The sequence below is a fragment of the Trachurus japonicus genome, chromosome 13 (assembly GCF_045865225.1).
Source record: "Trachurus japonicus isolate A0001 chromosome 13, Traja_1.0".
Classification (NCBI taxonomy): domain Eukaryota; kingdom Metazoa; phylum Chordata; class Actinopteri; order Carangiformes; family Carangidae; genus Trachurus; species Trachurus japonicus.
Window position 1 is genome coordinate 28,368,626 of NC_140919.1, and position 15,268 is coordinate 28,383,893.

Genomic DNA, 15,268 nt, shown 5'->3' on the forward strand with positions numbered 1-15,268 from the left:
TACAAAACGACCACTTCCAGGTGAACTTTAGCATCAGGCTGAGCAGGGAGCAGTTTACCAGCCTGTTAGAGAGAGTTGGTCTGATCCTCAGGAGGATGACAACTCACTTCCTGCATCCCGTCACTTTAACTGAACGTCTGGTCGTTTGTTTTCTCTCTGCAAGCGGCTGATTTTTTTTCAGACTCCACTACATCCTCTCCTATTGGACGCGCCGAGATGTCGTCACAGCGCGCTGCGCCCAGATTAAACATTTTTTAATTCGGGCGCAGCGCGCCGCCGCGGAATGCGCCCACCTCGCGTGCCGCTCAGCTCGGCGCAGAGCCGTTCGCCGGTGCGCCGCGGTAGCACGTACACAATGAATGGGTTTGCTGCCGCCTTCCGCCGCCTGCCGCGTTCGGTGTGAAAGGCCCTTTAGATATTTACTGAAATATATAACCTATATTTATAAATTGTGGTTCTTACAAAAAATTATATCTTATAAAATATAAATGCTAAAATGTCTCTTAAAGCTCTGCCCCTTTAATTAGTGCATACTAAATAATTTAACTTTAGCCTACTACTTTTACAACCACATTATTTACCAGCAACATAAAGTGAAACAGAGGCAGAGGTGTCCTGCCACAGTCAGTCAACCTCCTCCTCCTCCTCCTCCTGCTGCTGCTGCTCAGGTCGTGCTGCAGCGCTAATAAATGCTAAACGCGCTAATCGCTAATTGGTCGCGATCGCGATCATCACACACACGGTCCCATACAGCACCTATACAACGCTGCTGGCGCATCTTCTAGCTCCGACTCTTTCACTCCCCATGCTCACAAACGTTTCCACAAGTGACCAGCTGATACACTGCTCTGCTTCTTCTTCTTGTTTACCCATAGCAGCCATGCTACGCTATTTCTTAGCACAGGCATGTTTAGATGTCGCACTGTAGCCTACAGCCCTGGGTTACACGAATCACACAATGACCCATTTGGGATCCAAAACGGCGAATTTCGCCGAAAGGTGACAAGTTTGCACCCCTGTTAATACTACATAAACATAACACAAATAAGGCCAACCTGATCTTCCTCTTTGCCTTTCCCACAGCTGCTGTTCCTCCAGCTCTTTCTACTTCAGCCTTTGCACCCCTCTTTTGTTTGAATTTGGGGAGAGAAAACTCCACATCCACATCACTCATATCCAGTCTGGGTGGTGTTCCTTCTATCACCAGCTCCTCTCTGCGCTTCTCTTTCAGCCTCTTCAGACCAAAACGACCACCTCTTTTCTTCTTGGCCTTGAACGGTTTGGTACCCTTTACACTCTGATATACACACAGACACATATTAATGGTTAAGAACTAAATGTTATTTATAGAGTACACAGCTGACATGTAGTTTGAGTTGCAATTTAATTTAAAAGCTGTAACAAAACCCCTATCAAGGTTGTTGGATATGAATAAATTACCAAAGCCTAATTATACTTCTACAATAACAAAATAACTAAAAACTAACTAATCTACAACTACACAAACAATTTAAGTTAGAGATTACATACCACATATGAATACACTTTTTAATGAATTACCATTTTGGCCATCTTGGCTTTTGGACCTTTGACCTCGACACTGGACACTCGAGGCCGCACGCAGACCTCTGCTCCAGGGATGGTCCTTTTCAGTTGGAAGCTGACCTTATAAGGCTCTGCACACTGAAGGATCTTCAGAGCATCTTCATACCTCACATTGTCAAAGTAGACCTTGGCACTGAGCAGCTGGTCACCTTCACACAGAAAACATCATGAACAAGTGAGTCCACTGTAGAAACCTACAAATAAATTATTTTCTATACTGCGATACATACATGTATGTATGTATTATTAAAGGGATAGTTCAACATTTGGGCAAATTGGCCCATTGCCATAATCGCTAAAATCATAGCAGTAGGTTTGTTACCTTTATTTGTCGGTGTAAGCTATTTTTAGAACGGCGGAGCAGAGCAGCAGGCTGCTCAGAGCTACACTATGGAGGCTAAAGGAATTTGGATTATATTATTTAAATTTACGTTGTAAGGAGCATGTTCCTAAGTTGAATCAGATGTGATTGAAGGTACCTTGCTGTAGACTGAGATGTTTGGCAGCTGGAGAGTCTTTGAGGACGTCCTTAACAAAGATCCCTCGCTCTCCTCCACCAGTAACACTGTAGCCGCTGGCTCCAGCCTCTGCCTCTGTCTCCACCACGATTTCCACTGTCTTTGTGGCTTCCTCCCCACTCTAAAACACAGACAGCCAACTTTTAATATCACAGAGATGAGATAGGACAACAGCAGGCATAATATCAACGAGATTTGCATAGTTTTAAATACACAAAGGCTTGGGCTCTGTTTTAAATCTTGTTTCACTTGCTTCAGTGAGTGCTGAATTTACTGTACAGTTATTTGTCATTTCACACTTCACTTCTGAATCCATTTGATCCATTAAACTGTCATTGAGGAAAGGTCACTCCATTCTGGGACTTCATCCAACTAGAAATATCTCATAGGCAACTCATGCTGGAAAAGGTGAATAATTCGCTGGAATGACTTTGTGTTCAAGTGTGCATCTTCATCTGTACCCCATTCCATTAATACTTTATGGGGAATAAACAAATTCAATAACCACAGACACAAACAAAGATAATTAATTTTAGCCTGAGAAGCCAAAAATCACATTAACTGTGTTTCATCAGATTCCAGCTTACTGTCTGTTCTTCTGTGGCATCTGAGTCCATCTCTGGTTGGGCCAGTTGGCAGGTTGACTCTCTTAAGTGACTTCTCTTCTGACTCAGCACCTGTTTCAGCTCTGCATGAAGCTTCTCCTTCTGCACCTGGAGACAATACAGATGACAGAAAGTGAGATGTCTGCACTGTAGTTATATACATTGCTGTTCACTTACTTTTATACAGTGTCTGATGGTGTATATTTATCTAGGGAATTTGTATTGTATTTGTATTATTAGCTGTCATAAAGATGCTTCATTTTAATGTTTTTCTTTAACTGTCTGTTAACTGTCGTTCCTGCTTGAGGCCAGGAGGTGTCACTGTGTCTGAACAAGCAGCAGCATTGTTTTGTTTTCTGAAACTCTTAAAGTTGCTAACGTGCTACTTTTTAGTCCACAAATATGGGTCAGTGTTTACAGAGTCCCCAACACCTGAGGCCAGTTTTGGATTAGCCACAAAAATGTTTATTGTTGTCGACCAGCAGCTGGCGGTCACCTGCTGCTGCAGCATGAAAAGGCCATGATTGGCATGTGTGCTGAGCTGGGGCAAATGAAAGGTTGTTTATGTGAGGGCCAATGACCTCAGCAGATCAGGCCTGGACTATTGTAAACCAGTTTGAATGGGCCTGGTGGCTGCAGGTTCAGGAGGTCGATCACAAAGTTGCGTTTTCATCTCTAAATATATCTGAGTAACAACATAGCTCATAAATATGTCACTACGAGATGGAGGTCAGTGTTGAAGGTACACAGAGTTCAGATAAAGTGAATCAGAGTCTACAACCAAGCTAGCTGATCTGTGAGGCTGTGACTCGTAGTACTCTGAGCTAACAGACAACAGCGAATCTTCATACAGCTCATCCATTCAAAATTATATCAAAGCTTCCGGTGAAGCGACTGATGGAGTAGGTCGCGCCTTTCTGAGCTCCTGCAACAACCTTCACAAATTCTATTTAAGGCACACTTGTATCTTTTTCCGTCTTTTTTCGGTGTGTTTTCCCCACCACCATAATCTCAATTCAACGCCGACCTCTTACAGATCAAAATGCCCCCAAAAGCTAAACCACCTATACAACCACTGCGGCCTACTCCGCCCGCCGCATCCCCGCCTCGTAGTGGCTCCCCCTCCTGCTCGAACGGAGCCGCAGGAGGCACTCGTCGCCCCAACTTTAAGGCCGAGCTGCTCTCGTCACTCTGCGTCGAGATGGCGGCTATTTTCAAAACCGAGCTTCAAGCGGCCTTGACTGAGAATTTGTCAAACATCAAGACTGAGCTACGTGCAGTGAAGTCGGAGTTATCTGACAGCATTACAAACATCCAGTCTGATGTGTGCGCTCTGAAGGGCACCGTTGGTGAAATGGAAACATCGCTTTCCTCCTGCACTGACGACATCTATTGGTTGCACTGTAGAGCCCTTCTCAATCTTTTTAAGGTGCTCTTCCATTTTTACTGGGATTTCACGATTGGGCACAGAATTTAAGTTATCACTTTATGCTGATGATTTATTGCTGTATGTCTCAGATCCTGTCCTTTCCATCCCAACAATTTTATCTACTTTTCAGAGATTTGGATCATTCTCAGGCTACAAAGTAAATATCTCTAAAAGTGAAAGGGGGGTGTTTAGCTCAGTTGGTAGAGCACCCGCCCTCCACAGTTAAAATTTGGTATCAATATATAAAAAAAAGCAGCATAACTGAGGATGTGCTCCTTTAAATGACAAGCGAGTGTTTGTTTGTCACATGCAATGAAGTCTCTGCTCCCTAAGACCTGCATCTTTGCTCTGTATTAGCTGAATGGCAGAGTCAGTCGCTGCCAAGATCACAACAGTGGAGCAGCCTGCTCTTAGCTTAAAAGAAACATTCTGCACATAGATGCCACTAAATCCTACACATTGTTGGATTTAATGGACTAACGTGACCATACTATATATACATATTTTATTTTTGTATGTACATGCATACATATAAACACACCACTTGTGAGGCTAAAGGCGGGTCAGAGGGGCATGGAGCAGACTGGAGCCCTGTGAGGGCCAAGCCTTGATAATAATAATAATAATAATAATAATAATAATAATAATAATAATAATAATAATAATAAGAGCTTTTACGGATGCTCAAAGACACTTTACAGTTTAATTTATTTAACTGATGGTACAGTACAGGCTCTACAGGTGAGCCATGGGGCGCACCTGCAGTATAGTATCCATGCAGCTTTGCATATGTATTGCAATGTGAGTATGTGGCTCACCACTCTCTCAGGGCTCTCCTGTTCGTCTGTGGAGGCGCTGTGGTGAGGATTGCGTTGTGGGGCAGTGGGGGATCTGTTGGAGGGGGGCGACCGCCTCTTGTCTTTTACCTGCCCACAGAGAAAGAAGTGTTAAATCACTTTGAAATGGCTCATGTAGCAGATTATTGCCCCTCCAGAGCAGCTCTGCACTGCAGCCTGTGGGAGACTCCTGTGGGAAAATCTAAAGAACATGAGGTTCGTGATGTGAATTTTCTCAGTTTCATTTAACAACTACTGACATCCTCGGCTTTCAACCCTCCAGCTCCAGTGAAGCTGCTTGATAGAAGAAAACTGGTGGATATACAGTGCGCATGTGAGGCTCAGCTTTCAAGCTGTGGGTTTGTTATACTCTGCCACTCTGTAGCCTATGCTGATCATGTGTTGCTACCACCATACTCTTAACTTGAGGATGTGTTTATCACAAATAGGGATGCAAATTATCGAGTAATTCATTAATCGATAGTTGATAGACCTTATCGATCGATGATCGATTAACTGATAAGCGGCGATTTTCCTGAGAACCTAAATTTAAGAGGAAAATTTAAGCTCAACATTCCTTATAGGACTTTACACTAGTATTTGTTTAAGTAACACGTTATTTAACCTTTAAATAATGTTGAGGGTCCAATGTGACCCATTTTTATATTTAGGAACAGTAAAAACACCCTAAACATTTTTCCATGATTAAGTTGAACTTGTTCTTGACCAACACAATACAGATTAAATGGTCTTTCCTGCCACTACACTATGATTACTGTATTTAACTAGGCTACTTAAATCACAGTAGCATAAACTGATTTGTTGAACTCAGCCTGATGTAAACATTAATAAAACTCAGTAACCAATCACACAGGCAGCTCCATGTTGTGTGTGATGTTCAGGGACAGGTCAGGACAGTCTGAAGACAGAGAGCTCTGAGGTTGAAGTCCTATCATAATGAGATGAGATGAGAGACACCTGTGACTGTGACAGGTCTGTAGCTACGTCTTGACCACATGTCAGCTGTTCAGCTGCAGCAGAGGAAACTTCTCCGCGTCACCGCGACGAGCGCTTTAAAAAAAAAAAGTTTTAGGCTAATTAAGCTCCGGTAGCGACCGGCTGATATACGGGAGGATACTGTAAACCAGCGTGGGTCCGGTGTGTTTATCAAAGCTTGGTCGCCATGCTGAGGCACCGGGTCGGTTTGAGCTGTGTTCAGGCTGCATTAAAACTCCTCAGGCAGCTCCGTGTCGGCGGCTTTTTGACTCGTTACACACTGGTCTCTGTGTGTTAGCGATGGTACAGCCTGAGTCCCGTATGCTATAGCTACAATAGGTAACAGTGTTGTCTCTTTTCACCTCCTCTCCCTCTCTCCCTTGTGTGCTGCAGTGCGCTGCACACGTTTACACAGAGGATCCGCTACATTATGTCAGCTTTGCTTGTTTTCATTTAACAGTAAAGCTTGAAAAGGATCGATTAATTGCAATTAATTTAATTTAATTTAATCGATTAAATTCTTATCGACAATTAATCGATAGTCAATTAATTGTTTACATCCCTAATCACAAATCTAGACTGAACTTCAGAGCACTGAGACAGGGGAAAATCAAAATGTGGCTTTTATGTCTGAGGAGACTAAATACATCATTAACACTCCATGTTTTCTTGTTTTTGCTTTTTATTGTCTGTCTTTGTGTCTAATGCAACAATGTTTTTCAACTGGAATTATTTTAGTTGGACTCAATCATAATGAGGTGGCTTCAAGCTCTTCACCTCTTAACTTCTTTCTGGAGGAAACATGTCATGATCCGGCCTCCCATTTCTCCTTCCTCTACTCGCTTCAGAAACTCACACCATCTTGTAACCATCTTGTAAAAACATCCTGTTCCAACACTTCACCTGTTTTCAGACTGTTGTGACCTCTGACAAGACATCACACGTTTCCAGTGCAAACTGTGAGCTAAATTTAAAATAGAAAGTTACCCAATTTTGTAAATACATATCGTCCTCATTTTAATCCCTCTTACGGTGTGATCACATCTGTCACTATGAGAAAATTAATAAAAAACATACAGGTTGTAATAATCTTACTTGTTACATCTGCTCACACAAACATTCAGCAGCCAACATGATTTAGCTACTTGTTTATGAGGTGGAGGTGCACCGGCAAAAATGTCACACAACTCTCTTCATGAAGGGAAACAATGCACTTTACTTCAACACATTAGATTAGAGCACTATAATGTCTTCAGCAAAGTACTGTAAATTACTGTGCTGCAAAACAAATATGTGTCAACACTCGTTTCTGTGATTACATAAAAGAATCACTCCACTGAAAGTGCTGTGGGACAAATGGTGCTTTTAGAAGCGATTGACAGCACAGAAATAAAACGTGCTCCATCTCCATCCTATTGAATACTGATGTAGTTTTGCTTACTCTGATGTCTTAGTTATTGTAGTGGTTGTGGTCTGCTTTACTTACGGCCGGATCTCTGGTCTGACTGCAGACATGGCTGTCCTCTTGGTCTCTGTCAGAGTCTAAAACATAAAAAACAACATTTTTGATTGTCACAGTGTTACTTCTCACTGCACATGAACATCTGGTTCAGTTAAGCAGAGACTGCAATTACACAGGGCAGCGTCTACTGGCTTTTTCATCATTGAGGGTCTTGTCAAGCAATGAAAAACTAAAAGGAATGAAAAGCCATTTCCCGAACTAGCTAAAGGAGTTCAATGGATTTTCTTGCAGATAAAAGCAAATAAACATTAATTCAATGAGACTAGTCTTGTTTGTTCAATCCAGGAAACAAATTAAAGACAGAAAATTAAGTAGAAAGACAGAGATATCCAAGCAAATGGGTTCACATGAATCTCTTCTAATTTATTTTCATCTATCACTTTTCATTTCATTTATTTATTTATTGAGCAGGGACAGTGCACATTGATTAGCATGTCAGTTTTACCATCTATGCAAATTTTGCAGACCTTTAAATATTCACTTTTTAAATTTAAAAGTTAAAACTAAATAAAAGCAAATTCAGTGCATCTTTTTAATTAAAGGGATATTTCAACATTTTGGCAAATTCGCCTATTGCCCCTATAGTCCCTGTAGTTTTACCTTTAATTGTCGGTTGTTTTGAGATGAGCGGGGGGAGAGATGCGAGCTGCATAGTATTTCTACGTTTCCCTCATCAAACTAAACTACTAACTAACTAACTCCGGGCGGTGTTTAGCTCAGTTGGTAGAGCACCCGCCCCATGTGTAGAGGCTATAGTCCTCGCTGCAGGCGGCCCCGGACCCTCCCCTTTCCTGTCACACTCTGAGCTGTCCTATCTAATGAAGGCATGAAAAGCCCCCCCAAAAAAACAACTTAAAATCCAACAACTCCAAAACACTCTCATGGACAAGTTGTGACCTACACATTCACCATGCTATGAAATAATACGTTACGAGAGTGAGTTGTTCTCAAGGCAAATGCATTCAACCAAAACTACATTTCAGAAACGGCTGCTGGACGGAGTGATTTCAAAACTAAGTAGGCTAGTTCTGAGTATTTGCTTCATGTGTCGTAATGCTACATAATTACACGTTATTATTTCCTAGTGTGGCGAATGTCACAACTTGTCCACAAGAGTGTTTTGGAGTTGTTGGATTGTCTATTTAGTCTGATTAGGGCAACGTGGAATTACCATGCACCTCGTGTCTCTGCTCCACTGATCTCAAAACAGCTTGCACCAACAGTTAAAGGTAATTAACCTATACTCCTAAAACTAATTTGCCAAAATATTGAAATATTCCTTTAAACTTAGTGATATGCATATCACTGTCCATGCAGTGTGATGCCAGCCACTGACATGACTGACATGCCACCAGAACAGAACAGGAACGAATCGGGTGACAGGAAATTAATTCCAGTGGCGTTCTTCAGAAAGTGTAGCATCAGGTGTTCATGTCAACTTGTGCATATGGAGTTTAAGCATCTGATTTAGTGACATGACCGTCTGAGGCTTCTGGGGCGGCGGTCTTGAGATTCTTTCCGTGGTCTTGGTTGGTCATAACTCTACTACAGCCACACAGACCCGAATCATCTACACAGAGACCACACTCGCACACTTTCAGAAATACATTTATCACTTTAGTATATCATCACAATAACCACGAATCTGACTAATTACCATTTTAAAGTTTCACTAATGTGAAAGTTCAGCTGCATGTTGCTTCAAAAAGAGGAGAAAGAAGCAGAAGGAACAGGGCTGGTAAATAAGAGCAACTACTTGAGACTAAGAGCAGAAGTTAGCAGAAAATCCACAAGTCAAACAGCAGCAAAAAGCAGAAACCAATCCAGTATGAAGTCACCGTCACCAAACCAAACGTTGGTGCAAAGGGCAAGTTTTTTCAGTCTGTAATGCATCCTGTAAATTACAATGGTAAAGTATGTGGGTTTTTTTTGGCTAATGATAAGCTTCTTTATGGCACTGGCAAAACATTTGCTTTGATGTGTCTTTGCTGAAGTAGCAGCCTGGCAATAATTTTTCAAACAGATTTCATATTTGACAACCAGTCACCACAAAGGGATCTGCACGCTACAAGCAGAAATGATATGAGAGTTTGTGAGAGTGTATAACACAATACAATAAGATGCACATTCATTTTTGAAGTTTCATGTTTGGAAGGTTTAAACCATCATTCAGACAATACATGCAACTGCGCATGAGACGTGTGTGTTCAACAGCCAAAGAATGTGCTGGGAACTAAACAGCAGCTATGAGATGTACAACATGTCCACTGTTACTTGGCTGGCTACTATGCAAACAGTGACACCTGCACTGTGTCTCGTCTGTGGGAAGTATTTTAATACCCTAAAAGTAGTCACGGATTTAATGGAGGAGCTTTCTGAACACGCGGAAGCTCAGTGACAGCAAACCGTCCGTCCATCAGCAGCACAGCGCTGCTTGTTTGTGAATCACATGACTGAGGCCCCCTGCAATCTCATTCCTCACAGTCCTGCCTTCATGTGATCACTTTTTTTTTAACTGCCTTCGCTTTGCTGTGTGTGTATTTCTGTATATGCACGGAGGAAAGCCCATCTGAGTGTGTGTGTGTGTGTGTTTGTGGGGTGGTAGAGTGTCAGAGGGGATGTCATTCCTGTTTGGGTGGGTTGGTGGTATCTGGTGTCTAGCAGGTCACAGGAACACATAACACACATTCACTGCTGCTCTGCCTTCACTGTATTAGTCACAGAGCAGCAGAGACTGGCTTTACCGGACCGCTAAACATAAACTGATACACTCATTAGTGATGGGAACCAAGACACTGAATCTGAATGCTTGAGCCCCTTGATCACTCACTCTAGTACTGATATTGAGGAATAATTACACAATCATGTAATTATTATGTAAATGTCTGCTGATTATTGTTATTGTTATAAAAATAATAATACAATTACAATCTGTTTTAGGAGCACATCCATAATGTGACGTTTAAGTTTCAAAAAATGATGTTAACTGAAGCTAAATAATGAAATTAAACTGACGCTTGTGCAGGAAATCTAACTGTGACAAATATTGTTTGAAGAGAAGATTCATCTTTGGTCACACACTCACTGAGATCCAGACTTAACAACTGTTTTGTGATGAGTGTCAGACATTTTATCAGGTAGAGCAGCAACAACAGGTGCAACCACTGTGCTGCTGTGCTAATGGCTTGTGAATATATAAATGAGCAGCTGTCAGATCAGAACAAAAACGTTCCTGTTTTGTGTGCTTATACACTACTCACAAAAAGTTAGGGATAACTTAGAGATATGAAATTTCAGAATTCACCTAAAATGCACTGTAACCTTTACAGGTGAACTTTTAATGCACATGTCCAACTTTTCAGGGTTTCAGTATTTATAACATAACATAACAAAACATGCTGTTCTTTAACAAGGTGTCTAACAGCAAAAATCACATGCCTGATCATGAGACCAAGACAACATCTAACAGTCCATCAACAGTACCTGGACCATGTTGAGGCTTTGGGATGTTTTAGAGGGAAGTGTCCACTGAGCTCAGACTCAGAGTGTCATCAGCAGGTTGCAACAGAGACACAGAGAGACTGGAAGAGTCACAGAAAGATAGAGAAGTGGACGTCCTTTGTCCACGTGACAAGTTATTGAGGCATGGGCATTTTTTGTTGTGGTATAGCCACCACTGTTGTTAGCTTTTGTTTCAATAAATTGTTTGAGATGAAGAAATTACTATTCCGTACAACTAATTATGTCAGTATAAGGATAAGCTACAATTCAGCTTGTGTAGCTTTACACCTCACAGCAGATTTAAACTACAGCTCCGTGTGACAGCAGCAGGTGGAGTGGGTGGCACTCCCTGGACAGAGCACAGGAATGGGGGGCACGGCAGGAGGAGGAGGTGAAGATTTGAAATGCCTCGCAGCCCGGTCTTATTATAGATCAGAGTCACATCTGCAGGTCTCCACAGGCCCTGCACATGCCTGCACTGATCAACATGGACCCTCAGCCTCCTGCATATGTGGGTGTGGAGTAGTAAGTGGGAGGAACCTGCTGTATTTTTACCCACTGTTTAATGGGTGTCAGCATATAAACATATATTCTCCTGTACATTTCATAAACTATATTTATGATTTACTTTATGTTCAGTTACAAACATTACAACTTGATTACAGGCTGTGTGCATTTCTCTGTAAACTGAGCACTTTGACAGTATTAATAGGACCTACACCTGCTTTGTAATCACATGATAATATGGGACAATTAACTCATCATCTCAAATTAATCATTTATTAAACATAATAACACCTGAGGGGGAATGCAGTGGGACCATGTGAGCAGTAGATTACGTCACAGTGGGACTCTCCATCTTACTAATAGGTTGCAATGACCCAGCTTTATTTGAAAAAGCAGATACTCATGGTTCCCAGTAAGATTTTATATTGTTTCTATTTCTATTGTGGACCCTGTCACGACTGAATGGTTTTTATGCATTACCACTTCTTTTTGGATATTATATAGATTTCAAAGTCTATATTTTTGAAAGCGATGATGTTCGAATGATGATCTTATTAAATTAGAGAGTAGTCTGCATAAAATGTAGCATATCAATTCTAAACCACCATGCTATAGAGTGAGCTAAATAAAAGCTGACAACAGATGATTGCTGAAGATTGCAGTCATTCTTTAGGTGCTTTAAAGGTCAGCGGTGAGTTTATTTACCCTGATGAACTGTGGGAAGATGGTGAAGTGTTGACATCTTAGTTAGGTGCAAAATGTTGGCTGTGGTTTTAATCTTTTAAACTTTTGAATCTGGTGTAAATTATTGTATTTAACAACACTTCATGAATTATGTGATATTGCTGTTAAATAAAGAGACACAATCTTAAAGCGCTGTCATATTAAAGTTAGATAGAGTACTGTTGGTGCTACAACAATCCTTTCATCCTTTTTTGCAGTGCCATGGAAAATCACATCCAGGAGCCTTGTAAGAGAAAACAATGTCAAAAACTAACAAGTCTGTTGATGCAAATTCAGTTGCCAAATTGTTTGTGTTGCTGCAGTGACTCAGATCAACACAGTTCAGTCTCTCTGGGGGCTAATCCTGTGTTTACATCCTGACAGACAGACCCAACCACAGACTGTGCCAGCACTGATGACTGAACACACAGACCTCAGATGTGATCAGAGTGCTGTGACAGAACAACGTCCAGGGAGCAAAATCAAAAGGCTCAAACAAGCCAGTGCCTGTTTGCTACATGCCCCAGACTGCTCCCGAACTGTTTGAACGCCATATTATTTCCTCTAGACTAAATGAATTAATAATTGGGACAAAAAGGTTTAATTTCTAATAATGCACAGAGGAAGAGGTGGGACTCAGTGCTAATATGGATTGCATAGCCAACACGTAATTAGAGAATCTGAGCTCTCGGTGTCTAAGTACTCTCACACTGAGCTTTCAATCTCAAGATCAGAGGACAGATCATGCAGCTGAAGAGCGCGCTGCTGCAGTCAACTACTCTGCAGTTTGTCCAGCAGAGACTGGATTAAGTTGTCTCAAGTAGATTTGATAATGTAGGCGCGTTACTGAGGACGCTGACTACAGTTGCCAGATTCTCACGTGTGATTCTTTAAAAAAATGAAAGCACATTCACCACCATCTCTACTGGTATACATTACTGAGCAGCACCAGTCCATTGAGATACCTTACTATGAAGCACCAGCATACATGTAGCTCCCTGAACAGATCAGGAGCACTGAGACATTGGTGTAAACCAACCACACAAACTGATTAAAAAAACCCATCATCAACGTTAGTTTGTGTTTATGTGATTGGGGGGGTTTGTTTGAGCTGGAGCAAAATCTGTCAATCAGACGGTGTGGACTAAACTCCCAGACCGAGGCAGCTCCAACAGGAGGGCCACAGTCTGTGGAAACCCTTCACTATATCTTTATTCATCATTTAAATTATGGTAATTTACATGATTTTAAAGGTGACTGTCTGTTTGGGAAGTGATCTTAGAATCAATCTGTGATGTGCATGAATTGTTTTTCAACCATTGTCAACATGTGAGTGAATTATCTGATTATCCTGTTCTGCTCATTTTGACAGTTAAAAACCATTCATCATAACCAATCTCTATTTTCTGTTTCTAGTGCTGACAGTCGCTTTAAAGGGACAATGAGGAGTTTTGGAAAAGCGAAGCGTCTTCACACTACATTTATGAGCCTCCGTGCGCACCGTGAAATTCTTTGACCGGCGCAAGACGGACTCATGTTTTCATTCATCAAGAATTAAATTCAGAGGTTCGAAGACGATCAGATACTGTCGTAGTTCCGGCGATTCGGCGGCGTTATTCTCATGACTCGCCTCAAAACCGAAAGTAAGGAAACGCTGGTCGGCTCGCCTAGCATTTCCGCCACCACTAATAATAACAAAATAACGATAGAGACAAAACAATGTATTATATCTATATATATCTAATATATATCAACATTAATATGAGACTTTTTTATTGTCGCTGAATTTTTCGTTCTGCCACTGGAGAAACTCCTCGTTGTCCCTTTAAAAACACAATTGATCCCTCCGAGCTTCTGTCAGTGATGGTAATGGTGTGCTGAGAGCTGAATAGTTTGAATAGCAGTGGACTTGTGTAAATAACCATGTTCACAGCCCCCTATGTGCAGATTAGAGATTGACAAGTTAATAATATTATAGTTGGCTCAGTGGTCAGAGCATCAGGTGTCCATCCAAAGAAAACAACCACCAATCTGCCCTTTAAAAGATGATAATGTTTCTTTTACATGACACTGCAGCAGTGATGCAACATACGGCCCACGGTGTGAGGCTGTGATTTATTTGTGGATGAAGCGGAGTATTATCAGCAGAGGCCAGATATTGACAAAAATAGGTTTTCTCCTCACACACAGTTACATAAGAGTACACACACGCAGAGGAAATACCGCAACACTTTCTCACAATTGGTTGCAACACGAGTGCATAACACAAACCTTTTTCGATCTAATTTTAGGTTACAACCAGAGGATGGAAACTTTTTTTTTCTATTTCAGACACCAGGCTGACTGGAAATACTCCAACAAACAACAGTTTTTAAAAGGTCATATAGGTCATAGGTCATATATATAAGTGTTCAAGTCTCTTCTATGTGGAGCCTGCATTATGCTGTGGTCTCTTCCCTACTTCAATGCAAATTTTCTAACACTTGACCATGATCGATGCCTTGTACCCTGGCCTGTGCTGGTCTGCCACTTCCTGGTGGGTTGCCAGGTTTGTGGACATTGCATTAGATGTCATATTTCAATGTCTAGAAGAAGCGTCACATCGACCTTTAAAAAGCAGCATCTAGGCATGACTGATGAATATGAAAGAGAAACTTGTGAGTCCAAGGAAGAAGAAAGAGAAAATGTTCACTAATAATAAGAATAAAGGCAATGTGCCAAAAGAAGAGCCAAGTTTGTCCTCCTCCTTATTTGTAAGACCTTGATTTATCATCTTGCAGTGAAGTATGATGCCTTTTGCGGTCGTACTATCGACTTACTTTCAAAAACATCATTGAGTCAAACTGGAGACAGAGTGAACAACATGTGCTCTGCAGTCATGAAAAGATAAAAGAGATGCTCTGAGGGTCTTTTCATGAACTGAGTACAGTTGAAAGACTTCCTCTCTTTCTTTTATTGACTGATTCATTGACATTGTCTCCATGGTAACTTCAACATAGTAAACACGTGTATGCTGCGTGAACAGG

General features: G+C 41.4%; 1 protein-coding gene across 9 annotated transcripts in view; it reads right to left on the reverse strand.

Annotated features, from left to right (window-relative positions):
* Positions 1-15,268, reverse strand: part of prx (periaxin) — a 37,819-nt gene that overhangs the window by 18,300 nt on the left and 4,251 nt on the right. For all 9 annotated transcript variants that reach the window (XM_085795735.1, XM_085795728.1, XM_085795730.1 and 6 more), the window contains exons 2-7: positions 7,476-7,531; positions 4,976-5,083; positions 2,711-2,836; positions 2,085-2,244; positions 1,561-1,754; positions 1,056-1,297 (exon numbers count right to left, since the gene is read on the reverse strand). In XM_085795735.1, the coding sequence (XP_085651861.1) occupies positions 1,056-1,297; positions 1,561-1,754; positions 2,085-2,244; positions 2,711-2,740 (626 nt within the window). In that variant the 5' untranslated portion in view covers positions 2,741-2,836; positions 4,976-5,083; positions 7,476-7,531. The remainder of the gene's footprint in view (positions 1-1,055; positions 1,298-1,560; positions 1,755-2,084; positions 2,245-2,710; positions 2,837-4,975; positions 5,084-7,475; positions 7,532-15,268) is intronic.